Here is a 21,904-nt window from a genome sequence, read left to right as displayed (position 1 = left end):
ATATAGTCACAGTAGAGTTGAGTGGGATTTGTATTATAAGAAAAGGCTGGGAGAAGGGAGGGACAGGGTTCTTAGGTATTTAAAACAAAAGCAAAAGCCAAACAAACAATACATTTCTGTTTTAGTGAGACCTCACCATTTTGAATGACAGTAGCTTACTATTTTAGAAACCATCTCCAACAGGAATACTATCAGTAACAGCAAGCAGAGCTTTGCTAGGCAGAGGGAGAGCATTGCAGGGTCAGTGGAACTCAGTATTTTAAATCATCTCCTAAGTGATTTTTTTCCAGTTAGTCAGTGAGAGTGGAACAGTTTCTCCATAGGAAGGGAAACTAGTTTCATTATGTATGTAAGCCATTCCAGATTTTGAGCACATCCATCTCTTTTTTGCTGTATATTCTACTTGAAGTTTGCACACCAGATTCTTTCCTGCGTGAATAAGGGAGATACTGCAGGCTGCCAAGAAACAAGAAGGATAGGTGGCAAAGTACTGTGAGAGTCAAGCTCAAAAAAGGGTAGGGCCAAAACAGGTAGGGAAAGATTATGTGACTGCCATTGCCGACACTGGAATTTACCTTTATCTTCTCATGGGAAGCTTCTCCTTAGACTGGGATTGAAATATAATCACTACTTAACATTTGTTTAGTAGTCCACAGTTTTCAGAGTATTTTGTTGGATAATTTGATCTTCACAAAACCTCTGTGAGTTAGGTAGGACAGGCATCATAATCCTCATTTGACCAACTCTTCATTCACTCAACACTAAGGGACAATATATTGGGACTGAAGAAGAGAGTAATACCAGGCTCTGTGTCCTTGGGCTCATACATGGGGGGAAGGAAGGCAGGGAAGTAAAGAGATGATTATGATACAGCATGGTAAGTGCAGTTACGGTGATAAGGATGAGACTGTTGGGAAAAATAGCATCTAATCCATATCTGGGGAGGATTTGGGCTATTTAGGGGAGAGCCACCTAAATGGAATCTTAAAAGTAGGATCTAGTGAGGGAAAGGTGCATACAGATGGAGAGAATAGATTGTGCAGTGACTCAGAGGTTTGATGGAGCTTGCTGAGTTTGAGAAAATTAAAGTTCAGTGTGCTTGGAATTTTTGTTTTTTAAAGAAATAGCGAGAAATGAGCTTGATAGGTAGGCCAAGGGAAGACAATGCCATTGTCTCTCATACTGAGACATTTGAACTTTTAAGGTGAAGGCATTAGAGAAACGCTGAAGGATTTCAGGTAGAAAAGGAAAAATACCAGATTTGGGTTTTAAAAGATCTCTCTAGGGCCTGTGTGGAAGTTGGGCTAGAGAGAAGTGAAATAAGTTAGAGATAAGGATACTGTTTGGGGTCCATTGGTTGTGAAAGCTTCAGCTAAGCACTGGTAGTAGGAATGAAGAGATGATAGGTACGTGGATCCTCAATATTTGGTGTCACGTTGGAACTGAAGGAAGGAAGAACCTCGAATGTGTCTCAGGCCTCTGGCTTGGGAAGCTGGGTGAATGATAGTGCTTACTCCCTGAGCTGGGGAATCGGGGAAGGAGCAAGGTGAATGGGCTGAAGTGATGAGTTTGGTTTTATGTGCTTTGGGGACAGCCTAACTGAGATGACCAGCATACAGATGGATTTAAGGGCTGGAGCTCAGAAAGAGTGCCATTTGGATGCGAGAGTCAGCAGTGCATCTGAGACCTCACCCAGAGAGGGTGGGTTAAGTGAGAAGAGACGTGAGCTGAGACTGGCGCCCTGGAAATACTGAAGGGTAAAAGGAGTGGGTGGCGGAAGGGAAGACCAAGACGACAACTGAGAAGGGAGAGCGAGATAGGGAGGAGAAGACCCAGAAGCCAAAAGTGTTTTAAATTCGTGACAACAATCAGTTGGGCTTAAGAGTAGAGTCAGTCATTGGCTTTGATATGGGCCTTGGGAGGTTTAATGTTTGCCTAAGAGCCCACGTAGAAGCAGTAATGGCCAACATTGGACCTAGGTTTTACTGTGTGACATTGTTGGTTTTCAAGGAGAGTTTTAAAAAGTCATAAAAATTGTAAGGTTGCTTTTTGATGAAGTGTATTTTTGTAGCAGAAGATAAAAGTAACATTCAAATTGCATTGTATATGGAACTTTGTGGTAATGGTAACACTGTTATGTATTCTTATCTCACAACAAAGACAAATCTCAGAAGTCAAGAAGCTGAAATGGTATTTCTAAGTATATTAAGTTAAAACTGATTTGGAAGGGAATGTTATGTTGACTTAAAATGAGGTCTTCAAAAAAGTAGATCTGCATCTACTTCTGTTTTTTTTGTTGTTGTTTTTGTTTTTTTTTGCAGTATGCGGGCCTCTCACTGTTGCGGCCTCTCCCGTTGCGGAGCACAGGCTCCAGATGCGCAGGCTCAGCGGCTATGGCTCACGGGCCCAGCCGCTCCGCGGCATGTGGGATCCTCCCTGACTGGGGCACGAACCCACGTCCCCTGTGTTGGCAGGTGGACTCTCAACCACTGTGCCACCAGGGAAGCCCTACTTCTGTTTTTTGGTTGGTTTTTTTTTTTCATTTTAAAAAAATTTATTCTATGATTTTTTTTGTTATTTATTTATTTATTTGCGGTACACGGGCCTCTCATTTTTGTGGCCTCTCCCGCTGCGGAGCACAGGCTCCGGATGCGCAGGCCCAGCGGCCATGGCCCACGGGCCCAGCCGCTCCGTGGCATGTGGGACTCTCAACCACTGCGCCACCAGGGAAGCCCCTATTTCTGTTTTAATTGTAGTCAATTCTGATATTACCTTTATTAATATTTAGATACTCCGAAGCCAGATCTTCAATTCAAGGAACCAAGCTCAAAGTCAGATGCCTCAGATTACCCTCTGTGGGAACTACTACAGGATGTGTCTACCACTCATCCTGCGCCAAGCTCTGCAGCTCGCCGGCTAGAGCATCTCACCTCAAAGCTTCAGAAAATGGATGAACAGCTGTTAACAATACAGAACATTGCTGAAAACATAGAGCAGAATTACCCGAGACGTATCATGCTAGACCGACATTGTATTAAGGTAGGCTGTCTTTATTTTAGTTTTCTGTTTGTTACCTACTTATTAAATTTGTAGTGTGATATAATTTTAGACTCTTGATTTTTCAAAATAATGGGAAATTTGGTTTCTTTAGGCTAGGGTTTCTCAACCTCAGCATTGTTGACATTTGGGCCAGATATTTCTTTGTTGTGGGAGTTTGTCCCATGCATTGTAAGATAATTAGTAGCATCCCTGGTCTTGACCCACGAGCTGTCAGTAGCATTCCCCTCAGCTATAATAATCAAAAATGTCTCCAGGCATTGCCAAATGTCCCCTGGGAGACAAAATCACTCCCAGTTGAGAACCACTTAAACGTTAACCTTTTAAGAAGTGAACTCTTGCTTCCTACCAGGAAAATAAATATATGAATTACAAAACCAGAATGTGGTTTTAGATAAACCCTGCTCATAATTGAGTATCATTTTCTTCGGCAAGATTTTTATAACTTTACAAACAGTGTTGTCCTTATATTTTGAATTCTGTTTCTTTCAGATATTTTATACAGTGGGATTACTAGTGCTTAGAAGTTTTCTGTATCTTTAAAAAGTATTCAGAATAAAGAGATTGATGTTTATGTATATTGGTATATCATGGTAGTTAGACCAATAGGAAGGAAGTCTCAAACGTTAATTACTTACTTTGCACAAGCATCCTGTCTTTTTTTTTAGGAAATAAAATTTATATAAAATAAAGGTTAACGAACAAATGGTAAAAATATTTTGAATGTGTTAAAGCCTTATATTGAGAAATGCAAATTGGTTTGCAGGAAAAGAATTCCATCAGTGACATGTCTAACAAATATTCCAGGTTGCTAAGATGTTGATATTTTAAAAGATAAATTTATTAGGTTTATAGCATTTCTTTAATCCAAATATTTAACAATTATTAAAAGGTTAAGGTTAAACATATTAAAAGGTATGTGAAACTACACTGAAAAAATATATGAAGTAGGACTACTGTTCTTTTTTTAAAAGTTTTATTGGAGTGTAGTTGATTTGCAATGTTGTGTTAGTTTCAGGACTACTATTAAGTAATGACATTATGGTGTTTTTTTGGTTGTTTTCCTTTTTGTTTTTAATCCAGGTTTAGATCTGTTATATCCAAATTAATGTTGAGTGTCAGAGTTGTCCTTGGAAGTCCATATTCCAAGGAATCCCTTTCAAAATCCCTTATTTTCTAGTTTATTAAGTGTATCTAAAGCCAGATATGTTACTTACACCTGAATCTAGTCTTGTTCCTGGCTTGTTCACTTCTCCAGAGCCCATGAATCATTCGTTCCTTTAACAAACATTTATCGACCTTCTACCACATGCTAGGCCCTGTGCTAAGTTCTGGGAATAGGAGAGTAAACAAGGCATAGTCCCTACTCTCAAGGAGCTTAGAATCTAATAAAAGAAGTTAGATGTATGCACCAAAAATACATGTGAACAGGGTGCTATAAGGACACACAGGTACATATGGCCTGTTGTGACTGTATAGGTAAGTGAAGCTATGGCACCAGAGAAGGCTTCATAGAGGTGATTCTTGAACTGATAATGAATTGATATTCATCAGTTCGATGAGCAAGGGCTGATGAAAACATCGTGAGCAAAAGCAGAATGGCATAGAGTATTTGGGGAACTATGTCAATGTTAGCGGAAGGTAGCAGTTGATGGGACTGGGCTTTAAGATGCCTGGCAGGAGAGGTAGGTAGGACAGATAGGGAAGGATGGAAAGTGTTGTTTGCTGTGCCAAGAGAGTAGGATTTTATTCTATAAGCAGGCAATAGGGAACCACTGAGGAATTTTAAGCACTGAAATGATATGATCAGACACTCTGGCAGCCATGTGGTGAATAGAATGGAGAGGAAAAGACTAGGAACAGGGAGATTGGTTGGGTCACAGTAGTTCTAGGCTAGCTGTTTGTTAGAATCAACTTGGGAACTGTCAGAAGTGCAAACTCATGGGCCCCATACCTATGAAATTTTGATTTTAGGTAGGTCTGGGTTAGAGTCCAGGAATCTGTATTATTAACAAATTTCATAAATGATTCTTAATCAGTTAGCTCTATATCAGGTCTATTTTTTTTTTTTTTTTTGGTGGTATGCGGGCCTCTTACAGTTTTGGCCTCTCCCGCTGCGGAGCGCAGGCTCCGAACGCGCAGGCTCAGCGGCCATGGCTCACGGGCCCAGCCGCTCCATGGTATGTGGGATCTTCCCAGACCCGGGCACGAACCCGTGTCCCCTGCATCGGCAGGTGGACTCTCAACCACTGCCCCACCAGGGAAGCCCTGTATCAGGTCTATTGATTGGTGTTTGGGATCTGGTGAATAGTACCAAGCCAAGAAATAATAATAACCTGAACTTTGGCACTGGGGATGGAGGGAGGATGTAGCAGCGTTCAGAGGTTGAGTGGCTGTGGGAAGGTGAAGAATAATGCAGAGATTCACAGTAGACTCCAGATTTCCAGCCTGGGTGAATGTTGGAGTCATTTTCTAAACTAGGGTAGAGGAAGTGTGTGTCTTTTGGGAGGCGTAAGACAGAGATTTCAGTGAGGGCCACGTGAAATTTGAGGTGCTGTGAGATTAGTAGGCATTTGGATATCTATTGATGCTTCTGGAGCTCAGGAGCTAGATCCGGGGTGATGGTACAGATTTTAGAGTCATCAGTTAGGAGAAAGTTCAAATTATAATAGTGAGGGCACTCACCCAGAGAGAGCATATTGAGTAAGGAAAAAGTGGGTTAAGATCAGAATTCTGTGGGTGCACTAACTTTTAAGGATGGGGATTCAACAACAAAGCTTAAGAAAATAATCTGAGGGAGGGAAGATGCTCAGGAGAAAGCAAGCCAGAGGAGGAATTTCAAGAAGAATTTCCACAGATCTGGGTCATTAGATAAAAGGACAGTTGTGCATGTCAAGATCACTTGGGATGCTTCTTCAAAATATACATGCCAGCCCTATTGAAAGGCGTGGGGCGGAGAGAGAGGAAGGGGAGTGACTTTGCAAGGAGGAGGGCGTAGGTCACACACTTGTATTTTTTGAAAGTTCCCGCAAATTCTGATACAGGTCCCCTCTCGGCCCAAGCCTTTCCAAACTGGAAGGTAGGCATTATGTCTTTTGCTTGGTGCATGCAGGCAATTGATAACTTTATTTAATGGCTGTCTCCGTGCACTCATTTTTAGATTCTGACAGAAATAAAATCATGTTCCTATAATAAAGACTTACTAATGGAACAGTTATTAGTAATTGTAGCACAAGCTTGGGAGACAATTTCAAAAGAAGAGTTCTAAAAATGGTTGATCAAACTCTATTCTTCCAAGGTGACTACTTTGAAGGAAATAGAATTGATTTAAATGAAAGGTTTGGCATACTGGCTTAAAATGTTCTCACCCTATTATAATGCACACATAAATACAAAGATTTTCACTTGCCCATTTTAGTTTAAGAAAACAGCTTGTAGGTCTGGAAGAGGCTGAGGGACACCGTGGACACACCGACTACATGCCTTAAAGATACGGGTTCAAGTCCATGTTCTGGATTTGCAAGTCACTGAATTTCTCTGGGCCTTATTCCCTCATCTTTAAAATGAAAGGTTTTGTTTTCTTCAGATAAATACCCCAAAGTAGAATTGCTGGATTGTATGTTAGATCTATTTTTATTTTTTTTGAAGAACCTCCATACTGTTTTCCATAGTGGCTGCACTAATTTACATTCCCACCAGCAGTGCACAAGAGTTCCCTTTTCTCCACATCCTTGTCAATACTTGTCTCTTTGATAATAGCCATTCTGTCTGGCATGAGGTGATATCTCATTGTGGTTTTGATTTGCATTTCCTTGATGATTAGTGATGTTGAGCATCTTTTCATGTGTCTGTTGGCCATCTGTATGTTGTCTTTGGAAAAATGTCTGTTCATGTCCTCTGCCCATTTTTAAATTGGATTGTTTGTTTTTTTGATATTGAGTTGTATGAGTTCTTTAAATATTTTACATATTAATCTCTTATTGAAGATAGTATTTGCAAATATTTTCTCCCAGTCTGTAGATTGCCTTTCTGTTTTGTTGTTGGTTTCCTTCGCTGTGCAAAAGCTTTTTAGTTTGATGTAGTCTCTGTTTATTTTTGCTATCTTGCACTTGCCTGGGGAGACAGATCCAAAAAATATATCGCTAAGACCAATGTCAAAGAGCGTACTGCCTGTTTTCTTCTAGGAGTTTTATGGTTTCAGGTCTTACATATAAGTCTTTAATCCAGTTTGAGTTTATTTTTGTGTATGGTGTAAGAAAATGGTCTATGAAAATGGTTTCATTCTTTTAAATGCAGCTGTCCAGTTTTCCCAACATCATTTGTTGAAGAGACTTTCTAAAACACAAAACAAATAAACATATAAAACAGAAACAGACTCATATATACAGAGAACAAACCAGTGGTTGCCAGAGGGGAGGTGGATAGGAGATGGGCCGAATAGGTAAAGGGGATTAAGAGGTACAAACTACCATTTATTTAAAAAAAGAAATAAGTCATGGTGATGTAATGTACAGCACAGGGAAAATAGTCAATAATATTGTATAACTTTGTATGGTGTGTAGTGTACAAAAATATTGAATTACTGTGTTATACACCTGAAACTAATAACATTGTAAGTCAGCTATACTTCAGTAAAAAATAAATAAATAAAATAAAGGTGAACTATGTAAAAAAAAGAAAAGTTTTGTCTAGATGGTAGTTATCATTCCTCCCCATTGTAAAATTTATAATGCAATTTTCCTGAACCTCTTAAAAGGTTAAATCGGTTAAGATACAAAATAAGTAAAAATTTACTCCTCTTCATCAGTTCTCACCATTTAGCTCATATTGGATTTAATCCTGTTCTTTCATTTGTTGCATTAATACAAATGTGTAAAACCTACATAAAATCGTTTATGATGTTTTGAAATTATCAAACCATAAAATTTGTAGCAGTTATTTTGTTGTGCATGTTTTTCTACAGGTTGAACCTGTAGATCACATTGAGCTGTCTTCTGGCCCCGAATCTGAAAAAACACTGCCTTCAAAAACCATTCACATTCCTGAAGAAGGTTTGTTGAGGGGTCGGGGGTGGGACTGAAGCCTTTCTTTGAAAGGATAACTATTTCTTTTTGGTGTGCCAGAACTGGGAATAGTTTTCTTATGGGAGCTGAAGCCATCCGTCCCCTCATTTTTAGATGAGGGCTTCCACCTCAGGCCAGTGTTTTTTTCCGAGAAGCCCGACGCTGTACCCTCCCCTGGCGTTTGAACCAGAGGTGGACACTGTGGGCTGGACCTTAGTTTCTGTCACTCCACATCCGCGGCCACACACTGCTGAGGGTCACACAGAGCTTTGTGCTGAGGTGCTTGTTTGTCTGTGGTCATCAGCTGAGCTAGAATTTGAGGTTCAGGTTAAATGACACGGCAATGGTGAAGTATTAAGTTTTTTCGTTTCTTAATGAATGGAATTAGGGTAGTTATTTAAATAAATTTCTACTGTAACTATAGTTGTTTATATCTACATTCTCTCATTGAGTCTTGTCAGCAATTTAATGCATTTTGCCAAAAAACAGGTTTTAGTTCATTGATTCTCTCTATTGTTTCTTAATTTTCTTTTTCATAAATTTCTACTCCTAGCTTTATTATTTTTTCTGCTTTTGGGGCCTTACCTTGTTGGATTTTTCCTAACTTCATTCTTTCTTTTTTTATTTTTTCTAATAAATGCATTTGAGGCTGAACATGTTTCTGAAAGGACCCAGATAAGAGTGTTGATATGTTACATCTTTTGGTGGTGTTCAGATCGAAATAGTTAGCAGTTTATATTAAGGTTTCTTCTTTAGCTCATAAAAGGAGTTTTTAGCTTCCAAATATTATGGGGCTTGGGCTATATTTTTGTACTTTATTTTCATTGTATTGTGATTAGGTGAGTGTATAATAATGTCATTTTTAGATATTTGTTAAAATTTCCCTCAGTATATACAGTCAGTTTTTGTAAATATTCTCTGTTTATTTGAAAAGAATAAGCGTTTTATGTTGGTTTATATATATACACACACACATCTCCTACATAAAATCCTACATAAAATTTCATATGTGGGGACTTCCCTGATGGTCCAGTTGTTAAGACTCTGCACTCCCAATTCAGGGGGCCTGGGTTCAATCCCTTGTCAGGGAACTAGATCCCGCATGCTGCAACTAAGAGCGCACGTGCTGCAACTAAAGATCCTACATGTCGCAACTAAAGATCCTGCATGCCTTAACGAGGATCCCGCACGCGGCAACAAAGATCCCACATGCTGCAACTAAGACCCGGCACAGCCAAACAAACAAATAAATAAATTCATATATGTAGTCACACACACATATATAATAGTCAGACTTCTAAATTATACTGTTTAGAAGGGTGCATTAAAAATTACCCACAATGATTGTGGAGTTATTTATTTCTCTTTATAATTCTGTTAAATGTTTCTTTATGTAGTTGAGGCTGTGCTATAAAATGAAGATAGTTCATGATGATTATTTTTGTTGAATTTTGTCCCTTTTATCATTAATGGCTCTCTCTATTCGCAGTAATGCTTTTTAGACTCAAAAGTCAATTTTGTCTAATATTAATATGTCCATTCCTGCTTTCTTTTGCCTGGTATATCTTTTTTAGTACTTTTTATTTTTTAAAAATTTTAATGGAAAATTTCAAGCATATTTCAATAGCAGACAGAATAGTATAATTGACCTTCATGTACCCAACAATCACCTTTAACAATTACGAACTCATGGCCAATCCCACCCACTCTTCCTACCTTTTCCTGAATTATTTTAAAGCAAATTCCAGGCAGCACATTATTTTATCCATAAATATTTTATATATATCTCTAAAAGATAAGGTCTCCTTTTAAAAAATAATAGTATTGTCATTTCTTTTTTAAAAAGTCTTGATACTGTCATGTATCTAATTAGTGTTCAACTATTGCCAGTTGCCTCATTTAAAAAAATAGTTTATTTGGTCTAGTTGGAGTCCAGATAAGGTCTATACATGGCAGTTGGTTGATGGCTTAAAAGTTTCCTTTAACTTCTGTGTTACTCCTTTATCTCTCTTTTTCCCTTCTAGTTTATTTGTTGAAGAAACCTCGTTGTTTGTCCTTAAGTATTTTTTGGAGTCTATAATTTGCTAATTGAATCTCTGTGGTGTCATTTAACATGTTCCTCTGTTCCCTGTATTTCCTGTACATTAGACATCCCTTTACTTTCAAGCTGAGTGATTATGTTGTAGCTGTGTCCAGCATATAGCTAAATTTCATTCTTTTAAATAATTATATAATTTGTGTTTTAATCAAGTATAATCAGTTTCCATTTACTGTGATTACTGATATATTTGTGCTTATTTCTATTATCTTATTTTGTGCTTCCTATTTACTCCTTATTTTTTCTTTACTTTCTGTCCTTTCTTTCCTTCTCTTGTATTGAGTTTTCTATATTCTCTCTTTCCCTGTTTGTTTAGAAATTATACATTCTATTTTTAATCTCCTAGTGATTATTCTTCAGTTTTCAACATTCAGAGTTGAGTGTTGAGATGAATATATTTACCTCCCAAACAGTATAAGGACTTTAGACTTTTAACACTGATATGCCTTTTCACATTTTCTCTGATAATGTTTTCTAGTATTTTTGTTCTACCTTGTTTTTAACCCACCCACTTAGTCTCCTTTGTCTTGTATTTTTGCTGTTGTTGTTGTTAAACGTTTTTTTTGTTTTTAATTTATTTATTTTTGGCTAGGTTGGGTCTTTGTTGGCTGCGCCCAGGCTTTCTCTAGATGTGGCGAGCGGGGGCTACTCTTTGTTGCTGTGTGCGGGCTTCGCATTGTGGTGGCTTCTCTTGTTGCAGAGCACGGTCTCTAGGCGTGCAGGCTTCAGTAGTTGTGGCTCGTGGGCTCAGTAGTTGTGGCTTGTGGGCTCTAGAGCGCAGGCTCAGTAGTTGTGGTGCACGGGCTTAGTTGCTCCGCGGCATGTGGGATCTTCCCAGACCAGGGCTTGAACCGGTGTCCCCTGCATTGGCAGGTGGATTCTTAACCACTGCACTGTCTTGTATTTTTTTAAGTAAATACTAATTTGAATTTATCAGCATGTTTGCCAGTTTCTTTCCCCTCAGTTGCTTCTCTTTTAAAAAAAGTTGTAAATTGAATAGTGTACATATGTAAACAATAAATATATGAAACCAAAACACAAGTTTCATCAAATAATACTTGTCCTTATTGCCTGAGATGCACTCTGGCATTTTCTATTCTGTGCCATTATTGCTTCTTGCATCCACTTCTTCGAGGATTGTTCTCTTCTTCCTTCCTTTATTAGTTCTTTCAACTAGAGTTTGTTAGTAGCAAGTTCTCCCAGTCTTTGAAAATAGTTTTAATTTTACTACAATTTGTGAGTGATGGCTTATAGCTAAGTACAGAATTCTAGGTTGATGCTTATTTCCCTCAGCATTTTAAAGATATTACTCCATTTTCCACTGACATCTCTAATTGCTGAGTTTATAATACCTATGTGCTGTCTGTCTAATTGCTGTTGTTTTATCTCTTATTCCTTTTAAAGTTTTCCTCTTTATGTTTGGTTTATTTTGCATTTTTGATACACTTTGTCTAGGTGTATATTTCTTTTTATTTATACTATATGGGAGTAGGAATGATTATTTTTTTAATAGATCCTTATTGGAGTATAATTGCTTCACAGTACTGTGTTAGTTTCTGTTGTACACCAAAGCAAATCAGCCATATGCATACATATGTCCCCATATCCCCTCCCTCTTGAGCCTCCCTCACATCCTCCCTATCCCACCCCTCTAGGTCATCGCAAAGCACTGAGCTGATCTCCCTGTGCTATGCTGCTGCTTCCCACTAGCCAACTGTTTTACATTCGGTAGTGTATATATGTCGATGCTACTCTCACTTTGCCCAACTTCCCCCTCCCACCCCATGTCCTCAAGTCCATTCTCTATGTCTACATCTTTATTCCCGCCCTGAAACTAGGTTCATTAGTACCATTTTAAAACAGTTTTAGATTCCATATATATACGTTAGAATACGGTATTTGTTTTTCTCTTTCTGATGTACTTCACTTTGTATGACAGACTCTAGGTCCATCCACCTTACTACAAATAACTCAATTTTGTTTCTTTTTAGGGCTGAGTAATGTTCCATTGTATATATGTGCCACATCTTCTTTATGCATTCATCTGTGGGTGGACATTTAGGTTCGTTCCATGTCCTAGCTATTGTGAATAGTGCTGCAGTGAACATTGTGGTACATGTCTGTTTTTTAATTATGGTATTTTCAAGGTATATGCCCAGTAGTGAGATTGCTGGGTCATATGGTAGTTCTATTTTTAGTTTTTTAAGGAACCTCCATACTGTTTTCCATAGTGGTTGTATCAATTTACATTCCCACCAACAGTGCAGGAGGGTTCCCATTTCACCACACCATTTCCAGCATTTATTGTTTCTAGACTTTTTGATAATAGCCATTCTGACAGGCATGAGGTGATACCTCATTGTAGTTTTGATTTGCATTTCTCTAATAATTAGTGATGTTGAGAATCTTTCCATGTGCCTCTTGGCCATCTCTATGTCTTTCTTGATGAAATGTCTATTTAGGTCTTCCAGCCCATTTTTTAATTGGATTGTTTGTTTTCTTGGTATTGATCTCCATGAGCTGTTTGTATAATTTGGAGATTAATCCTTTGTCTGTTGTTTCATTTGCAAATATTTTCTCCCATTCTGAGGGTTGTTTTTTTGTCTTGTTTATGGTTTCCTTTGCTGTGCAAAAGCTTTAAAGCTTAATTAGGTCCCATTTGGTTTTTTTTGTTTGTTTTTATTTCTGTTACTCTAGGAGGTGGGTCAAAAAAATCATGCTGTGGTTTATGTCAAAGAGTGTTTTTCCTATGTTTTCCTCTAAGAGTTTTATAGTGTCTGGTCTTACATTTTGGTCTTTAATCCATTTGGAGTTTATTTTTGTATATGGTGTTAGGGAATGTTCTAATTTCATCCTTTAGGTACACTTTGTCTAGGTGTACATTCTTTTACATGTAGCTGTCCAGTTTTCCCAGCACCACTTATTGAAAAGGCTGTCCTTTCTCCATTGTATGTTCTTGCTTCCTTTGTCATAAATTAGGTGACCATGTGTACATTGGTTTATCTCTGGGCATTCTATCCTGTACCATTGATCTATATTTCTGTTTTTGTGCCAGTACCATACTGTCTTGATTACTGTAGCTTTGTGGTATAGTTTGAAGTCAGGGAGCCTGATTCCTCCAACTCCATTTTTCTTTCTCAAGATTGCTTTGACTGTTTGGGGTCTTTTGTGTTTCCATACGAATTGTAAAATTTTTTGTTCTAATTCTGTGAAGAATGCCATTGGCAGTTTGATAGGGATTGCATTGAATCTGTAGATTGCTTTAGGTAGTATAGTCATTTTCACAATATTGATTCTTCCAATCCAAGAACATGGTATATCCCTCCATCTATTTATTTCATCTTTGATTTCTTTCATCCGTGTTCTGTAGTTTTCTGAGTATAAGTCTTTCGCTTCCTTAGGCAGGTTTATTCCTAGATATTTCATTCTTTTTGTTGTGATGGTAAATGGGATTGTTTTCTTAATTTCTCTTTCCGATATTTCGTTGTTGATGTACAGGAATGCCAGAGATTTCTGTGCATTAATGTTGTATCCTGCAACTTTACCAACTTCATTGATTAGTTCTAGTAGTTTTCTGGTGGCATCTTTAGGATTTTCTATGTGTAGTATCATGTCATCTGCAAACAATGACAGTTTTACTTCTTCTTTTCCAATTTGTATTCCCTTTATTTCTTTTTCTTTTCTGATTGCCATCGCTAGGACTTCCAAAACTATGTTGAATAAAAGTGGTGAGAGGGGTTTCCCTGGTGACGCTGTGGTTGAGTGTTTGCCTGCCGTTGCAGGGGACACGGGTTCGTGCCCCGGTCCAGGAAGATCCCACATGCCGTGGAGCGGCTGGGCCTGTGAGCCATGGCTGTGAGCCTGCGCATCCAGAGCCTGTGCTCCGCAATGGGAGAGGCCACAACAGTGAGAGGCCCGTGTACCGCAAAAAAAAAAAAAAAAAAAAAAGTGGTGAGAGCAGAAATCCTTGTCTTGTTCCTGATCTTAGTGGAAATGCTTTCAGTTTTTCACCATTGAGTATGATGTTTGCTGTGGGTTTTTCATATATGGCCTTTATTATGTTGAGGTAGGTTCCCCCAATGCCCGCTTTCTGGAAAGTTTTTATCAAAAGTGGGTGTTGAATTTTGTCAAAACCTTTTCTGCATCTATTGAGATGATCTTATGGCTTTTATTCCTTAATTTGTTAATGTGGTTTCATCGCATTGATTGATTTGCATATATTGCAGAATCCTTGCATCCCTGGGATAAATCCTACTTGATCATGGTGTATGATCCTTTTAATGTGCTGTTTGCTAGTTTTTTGTTCAGGATTTTTGCATCTATGTTCATCAGTGATATTGGTTTATAATTTTCTTATTTTGTGGTATCTTTTTCTGGTTTTGGTATCAGGGTGATGGTGACTTCGTAGAATGAATTTGGGAGTGTTTCTTCCTCTGCAGTTTTTTGCAAGAGTTTGAGAAGGATTGGTGTTAGCTCTTCTGTAAATGTTTGATAGAATTTGCCCGTGAAGCCATCTCGTCCTGGACTTTTGTTTGTTGGAAGATTTTTAATTACAGTGTCAATTTCATTACTTATGATAGGTCTGTTTATATTTTCTAATTCTTCCTGGTTCAGCCTTGGAAAATTGTAGCTTTCCAAGAATTTGTCCATTTCTTCGTGGTTGTCCATTTTATCGACATACAGTTGTTTCTGGTAGTCTCTTATATTCCTTTGTATTTCTGAGTTGTCTATGTGATTTCTCCTTTTTCATTTCTAATTTTATCGATTTGCGTCCTCTCCCTTTTTTTCTTGATGAGTCTGGATAAGGGTTTATCAATTTTGTTTATCTTCTCAAAGAAGCAGCTTTTAGTTTTATTGATCTTTGCTATTGTTTTCTTTGTTTCTATTTCATTTATTTCTGCTCTGATTTTTATGATTTCCCTCTACTGACTTTGGGTTTTCTTTGTTCTTCTTTCTCTAGTTGTTTTAAGTGTAGGGTTAGATTGTTCATTTGAGATTTTTCTTGTTTCTTGAGGTGTGATTGAATTGCTATAAACTTACCTCTTGGAACTGCTTTTGCTGCCTCCCATTGGTTTTTGGGTCGTCGTGTTTCCATTTTCATTTGTTTGTATTTTTTTATTTCCTTGTTGATTTCTTCACTGATCTCTTGGTTATTTAGTAGCACGCTCTTTAGCCTCCATATATTTGTGTTTTTTGCAGTTTTTTTTCCTGTAATTCATTTGCAATATCATAGCGTGGTTTAAGTGGTGTGTTATGGTTTAAGTGGTGTGTTAAAGTCTCCTTCTATTATTGTGTTACTGTCAAGTTTTCCTTTCATGGTTTTTAGCATTTGCCTTATGTAGTGAGGTGCTCCTATTGTGGGTGCGTAAACATTTATAATTGTTATATCTTCTTGGATTGATCCTTTGATCATTATGTAGTGTCCTTCTTTGTCTCTTGTAATAGTCTTTATTTTAAAGTCTATTTTATTGGATACGAGTATTGCTACTCCAGCTTTCTTCTGATTTCCATTTGTATGGAATATCTTTTTCCATCCCTTCACCTCAGTCCATAGGTGTCCCTAGGTCTGAAGTGGGTCTGTTGTAGATTGCATAATATGGGTTTTGTTTTTGTATCCATTCAGCCAGTCTGTGTCTTTTGGTTGGGGCATTTAATCCATTTACATTCAAGGTTATTATCCATGTGTATCTTCCTGTTACCATTTTCTTAATTGTTTTGGGTTTTTTTTTTGGGGTCTTTTTCTTCTCTTGTGTTCCCCGCCCCGTGTAGAGAAGTTTCTTTAGCATTTGTTGTAACGCTGGTTTAGTGATGCTGAATTCTCTTAGCTTTTGCTTGTCTGAAAAGCTTTTGATTTCTCCCTCAAATCTGAATGAGATCCTTAATGTGTAGAGTAATCTTGGTTTCAGGTTTTTGTCTTTCATCACGTTAAGTATATCCTGCTCCTCCCTTTCTGGCCTGCAGAGTTTCTGCTGAAAAATCAGCTGATAACTTTATGGGGATTCCTTTATATGTTATTTTTTGTTTTTCCCTTGCTACTTTTAATATATTTTCTTTGAATTTTATTTTTGTTAGTTTGAGTAATGTGTGTCTTGTGTTTTTCCTAGGGTTAATGCTGTATGGGACTCTCTGGGCTTCCTGGACTTGGGTGACTATTTCCTTTCCCATGTTAGGGAAGTTTTTGACTATAATCTCTTCAGATGTTTTCTCAGACCCTTTCCTTTGCTCTTCTTGTTCTGGGAACTCTATAATTAGAATGTTGGTGCGTTTAGTGTTGTCCCAGAGGTCCCTGAGACTGTCTTCAATTCTTTTCATTTTCTTTTCTTTATTCTGTTCCTTGGCAGTTATTTCTACCATTTTGTCTTCCAGCTCACTTATTCGTTCTTCTGCCTCAGTTATTCTTTCATTGATTCCTTCTAATGTGTTTTTCATTTCAGTTATTATGTTGTTCATCTGTGTTTGTTTGTTCTTTAGATCTTCTAGATCTCTGTTAAACATTTCTTGTATTTTCTCAATCCGTGCCTCCATTCTACTTCCAGATTCTGGATCATCTTTACTATCATTACTCTGAATTCTTTTACAGGTAGATTGCATATTTCCTCTTCATTTATTTGGTGTTGTAGGTTTTTACCTTGCTCCTTCATCTGTGACATATCTTTTTGCCATCTCTCTTTTTTTTTTTTAATAAGTAGGATTGTGTTCCTGTCTAACTGGTTGTTTGGCCTGAGGCTTCCAACACTGGAGTTTATAGGCTGTTGGGTAGAGCTGGGTATTGGTGCTGAGATGAGGACCTCTGTGAGACCTCACTCCAATGAATATTCTGAGGTTCTCTGTTAGTCCAGTGGTTCCGACACGGAGCTCCCACTGCAGGAGCTTCAGTCTGACCTCCCGCTCATGAACCAAGATCCCACAAGCTGCATGTGGTGGCAAAAAAAATAAATAAATAAAAATGAGAGAACAATAACAAAGTAAAAAATAGACTAGGAAACTAACAGATATGTTAGAAAGAATATAAAAATAAAAGTATAGTTGAATCAACAGCCAGAAGGTACAACAGTACCACAATAGTAAAAAAGAGAAGGAGGGAAAAGAGGGGAAAAGAAAAGAAAAGAAAAAAAACAACAGGGAAAAGGCCTTGGCTGTGGAGGGTGGGTCCTAAGCAAGGGTGAGGTTTAGGTGGTGGGTGGGGCCAATGCTCAGGACCCACAGGGCTGGAAAAGGCCTGGGGGCTATGGGAGGGTGGGGCTAGGCTCCAGGAACAGAAGGGGCCCAGATGTGCCCCCCACCCCTGGTCTCAGAGGGTGGGGGACCTCACCTGGGAGCCCAGCAGGTTGCCTGGCCTCAAGTGGGCAGGGCAAACGCCCTCCTCTCCTCTCCTGCTCCTCCCGTCCCGGAGGACCTCTCCCGCCTGCCTCTCCTAATCTCCCCGGGTCTCCCTCCTATGCCCTCAGTACCCACGCCACCTGGAGGGGGCTTTGGAGGACAGGGAACCAGCCTGGGAGGAATGATTCTTTAATTTACAGATTTAACACTGGGAATTTTTCATCTGGTTTCTTTTGGAGTATTGCTTCCTTCCCATTCTTTCTGTTCTGTTTTCTAAAACACTTGTTAGAGGTATGTTGGAACTTCTCAGTCTATTTCTTGTCTTTTAATCACTTCTTAATTTCCACCTTTTTATCTCTCAGTGATGTGCTCAGGATGTTTCCTCAGATCTCTCTCTCTTAGTTTACGGATTCTCTCTTCTGCTGTGTCTTCTTTGCTGTAGGATTTTAGTTTTGGTGACTACATTCTTAATGTCTAGAAGTTTTGTTTCTTTTTCAAGTCTATCTGTTCTTTGGATGTACTCTGTCCTGTTCTTTTATTGTGGTTTCTATACCTTCTTTCATCAATTTAATTATTTAGTAATATTTTATGCCCTTTCAGATTATTTTATTTCTTGTGTGCATATTCTCGATTGTCAAATCTATATACTGTCCTCAAGGTTGCTTGTTTCTTTGTGTGAGTTTTAATTTTTTATCATGAGCTTATTTTGTAGGGGGTGGTTCTGCTAGGTTGTATATGTTTTTCTTTGGAGTGTTTTTTTTTTTGTGTGCAGTACGCGGGCCTCTCACCACTGTGGCCTCTCCCGTTGTGGAGCACAGGCTCCGGACGCGCAGGCTCAGTGGCCATGGCTCACGGGCCCAGCCGCTCTGCAGCATGTGGGATCCTCCCGCACTGGGGCATGAACCCGTGTCCCCTGCATCGGCAGCGGACTCTCAACCACTGCACCACCAGGGAAGCCCTGGAGCGGTTTTACATTTACTTCTGGCTGTTACTGAAGTATAAAAACATGGGGACAAGTTTATATATATATATTTTTGGCTTGGAGTTGCTGTACTACATAGATAGTATGAATTCAGATCCCACATTTGCCTGTAGCAACAAGACAGGGGTTTCTATTTCTCAGAGTTGATTTTTATTTTTCTCCCGTCCACTATCCATGGAGATAGAAAACTTCTTTGCTGCTTTTTTAGGGCAGAGTTTTTCTTATCTGCATTTTTTTTTATAATTTTATTTGTTTTTGGCTGCGTTGGGTCTTCGTTGCTGTGCGTGGGTTTCTCTCTAGTTGCGGAGAGCGGGGGCTACTCTTTGTTGTGGTGCGCGGGCTTCTCATTGCAGTGGCTTCTCTTGTTGCGGAGCACGGGCTCTAGGCGCATGGGCTTCAGTAGTTGTGGCTCTCAGACTCTAGAGTGCAGGCTCAGTAGTTGTGGCGCACAGGCTTAGTTGCCCCACGGCATGGGGGATCTTCCCAGACCAGGGCTCGAACCCATGTCCCCTGTGTTGGCAGGCGGATTCTCAACCACTGCGCCACCAGGGAAGCCCTCTTATCTGCATTTTATGGACAGAACTGTCCTTCAGCACTCTGAGCCATAGGAAGGTAGCTCAGTTCCCCTCACTGCAATCTGCAGAAACCACGTCTCCTGTTCCTCCGTGGACTATGCCAGCATCATTGTCCATTTATTGTCCAGCTTTGAATTCCTTTTGCTTTTATGGCACCAGAAGATTTCTTTATTTACAGGTCTTGGTTGTGTATGAACCTGTTTTGGTTTTTTTTTTAAATTTAGCATTTCTCCTTTGTTTTATAACAGGGCATGGGCCTATCCACTGTAGCTCAATCTGAAGTTGATAGTAACTTTAATAGTTTTTTGGGTTTTTTTAACCATGAGGGAATTTAAATTTTAAATATTGTATTAAATTATTTTATTATGGGGTAAATAGAAAGCTATCAGAATAATATGTTGTAAACTTCTAATGTGTCTGTTGCCATGTGGAAGTGTTAGCTAAGTGCTATGTCTTTCCCATGTGATTTTTTTCTACTGTTTTCTTTTAATTGTAATATATACTATGGATAGTGCATTTCCTGACTCATACGAATAAAGAAGATCAAAGGGACAACGAACAGATTTCAGTAATGGAAACTCATCCTAGTCAGAAAAGCTGTGTGTTTCCTTCTGCCGATTCAGCTGTCAGCCTTTCCAGTGACCAGAATTTGACTTCTCCTGGTATCGTTCTTAACTTTTTTCATTTACTCTTATTTTCCAATACTCGTACTGAAGAGTACTTACTAGGAATATAATTGTGAAGGATTTGTGAAGCTGTTTTGCAATACTTACAAGTTTCGGGAAAGGGATGTTAAAAATTGTGCTATTCACATGAAGAGCTACGTCATCTTGTCACCTTCATAAGATACACTGCAAGCATGTGTCATATCTCTGTGTAACTTATTAACATTAAATACATAGCAACTGAAGTATTATACCATTATACTGGTATATTATACTATAACACTATAATATTTGATTTTTATAAAAATTAAGAAATTCCAACTCTGTCAATTATGAGAGTTTTGATTTGAAAACAGTAATAATAGCTGTAATTTATTGAGCCTCTGCCATGTGCCAGACATTGTTGTTTTACATGCATTGACCCTGGTGTAAGCCTGACCTGTGACGTAGCTACCATTATTATCCCCATTTTACAGTTGAGGATATTGAGCCTTAGACAAGTTCAGTGCCACCGTTCATTCCATTTCATTTGGAGCTGGCAATTCAAAATGCTATTCCTTGGTCCTGACAAATACTTTGTGTCATATAAATAGCAGGGCATACTAGGGACTTCCCTGGTGGCGCAGTGGGTAAATAGCAGGGCATACTAAATATCACAGTTGGACCACTAACAGTGGCTTTAAATATTTTTTTTGCCCTCAGATATTTATGGTCAATAATGATGATTCTACTGAATGTTTACAGTATGTTTTATTACCATTATTAACTTAATATAATCAGTTAAGAAATGCTATTTTTAAATGATATTGCTGTTATTTAAACAAAAGCTATTAAGAAGCTGGTTTAAACTTTGTAATTTTTTTCTCTAAGTTCTTTCTAGATTCTGTTTGTATTTCAGTCATCATCACATGGGTATAATCATTTTTACTTCATAGAGTTGTTGAGAAGATTAGGTACTATATAGAGAGCAATTAGCTGAGAATCTGTTTGATTCCTATAGGTTCTTGGTTACCAGTATCTTTCCTCTTCCCTCTTATGGGTGGGGAGAGAATTGAGAAATGAGGTTAAAGAGGCTTTAGTGGGTTCTAGCTGTATCTGAGAAGTCTAAACTCCATTTTGTACTTGGGAATCATTGGTAAGTTCTGAGCGGTGGAGGTTAGGAGGAGGACCAGGGTGGAGGCCTAGGTCGGTTAGTGAGCTGTTAGATTAACCTGACCTGTGCAGTGATGAGGGCCTGGGCAGTGCTGTGGGAAAGGAGAAGCAACAAGAGACATTCTGAATAGGCAGCTGATGATACTCACTGACTAAGTGGTTGGAAAGGAAGGAGAACGTGAATGGCTGGTTAGCATTGTCAGACTAAGAGCAAGGATATCACCAGGTCTTAACGTCAAACTCTAGAGCACCTTCGGACCACATGTAGCATTTAAGGTGATGCAGGGCCATGTCATATTTAGGATTTAGTTTTTGATAAGGAAGTAGAGCTTGCTGAGGGCTTTAGGCTTAAAAAACAGATGTAAGAGCCTTTTACCTAATTATATAGTTAAGACTTAGAGAGTGTATCAGTTTTCTGCAGGAAGGATGGAAAAAGGAGAAAAGCTGAGGACCAACCTGTGAAATGCCACCCATTAGAGAGCAAGGGGAGCCCCCACCTCCAGTGAGGGAAATGGATGAGCAGACTCTGGTAAAGGGATTTTCAAGAAAAAGTGAGTGGCTAACAGTTTCACAAGCCGCCAGAAAGTCAAGAATGAAGACTGAGTTTTTTTTAAGGACTTGAGGACTTTCGGTGTAATATCAAGCGTAGAAGAAGGCAGGTTGGGGACAAAGACAGGCTCAAGAAGCTGTAAGTATAGAAAACTTAAGAATTCTGACAGTAAAAGGAAATGAGAAAAATGAAGATAGAAATGAGATAAATGAAGTGAAGTCAAAGATCATTTCGAGTTGGGGATAAATATAAACTCTTATGTTTAAAGGCAGAAGAAAAGGAAGTACTAGGAAAAGAGAAATTGAGAGTACCAGGTTAAGGCGATGATTCATTCAGGATTGTAATCGCTTCTTAAACTCTAAGGCAAGAGGAAAAAACAAGGAGAAGTGTCAATAAATGTCATAACACATGTCAAGGTGGATAAATAAAAATGTTTTTTCTC

General features: G+C 38.7%; 1 protein-coding gene across 1 annotated transcript in view; it reads left to right on the top strand.

The window, feature by feature from the left end:
- CPLANE1 (ciliogenesis and planar polarity effector complex subunit 1) overlaps positions 1-21,904 on the top strand; it is a 131,259-nt gene that overhangs the window by 67,860 nt on the left and 41,495 nt on the right. The window contains exons 41-43 of the mRNA XM_065873637.1: positions 2,789-3,039; positions 8,021-8,108; positions 19,608-19,757. Of these exons, the coding sequence (XP_065729709.1) occupies positions 2,789-3,039; positions 8,021-8,108; positions 19,608-19,757 (489 nt within the window). The remainder of the gene's footprint in view (positions 1-2,788; positions 3,040-8,020; positions 8,109-19,607; positions 19,758-21,904) is intronic.

The sequence above is a fragment of the Phocoena phocoena genome, chromosome 3 (genome assembly GCF_963924675.1).
Source record: "Phocoena phocoena chromosome 3, mPhoPho1.1, whole genome shotgun sequence".
Taxonomy (NCBI): Eukaryota; Metazoa; Chordata; class Mammalia; order Artiodactyla; family Phocoenidae; genus Phocoena; species Phocoena phocoena.
This window is presented reverse-complemented; position numbering and strand designations above follow the sequence as displayed.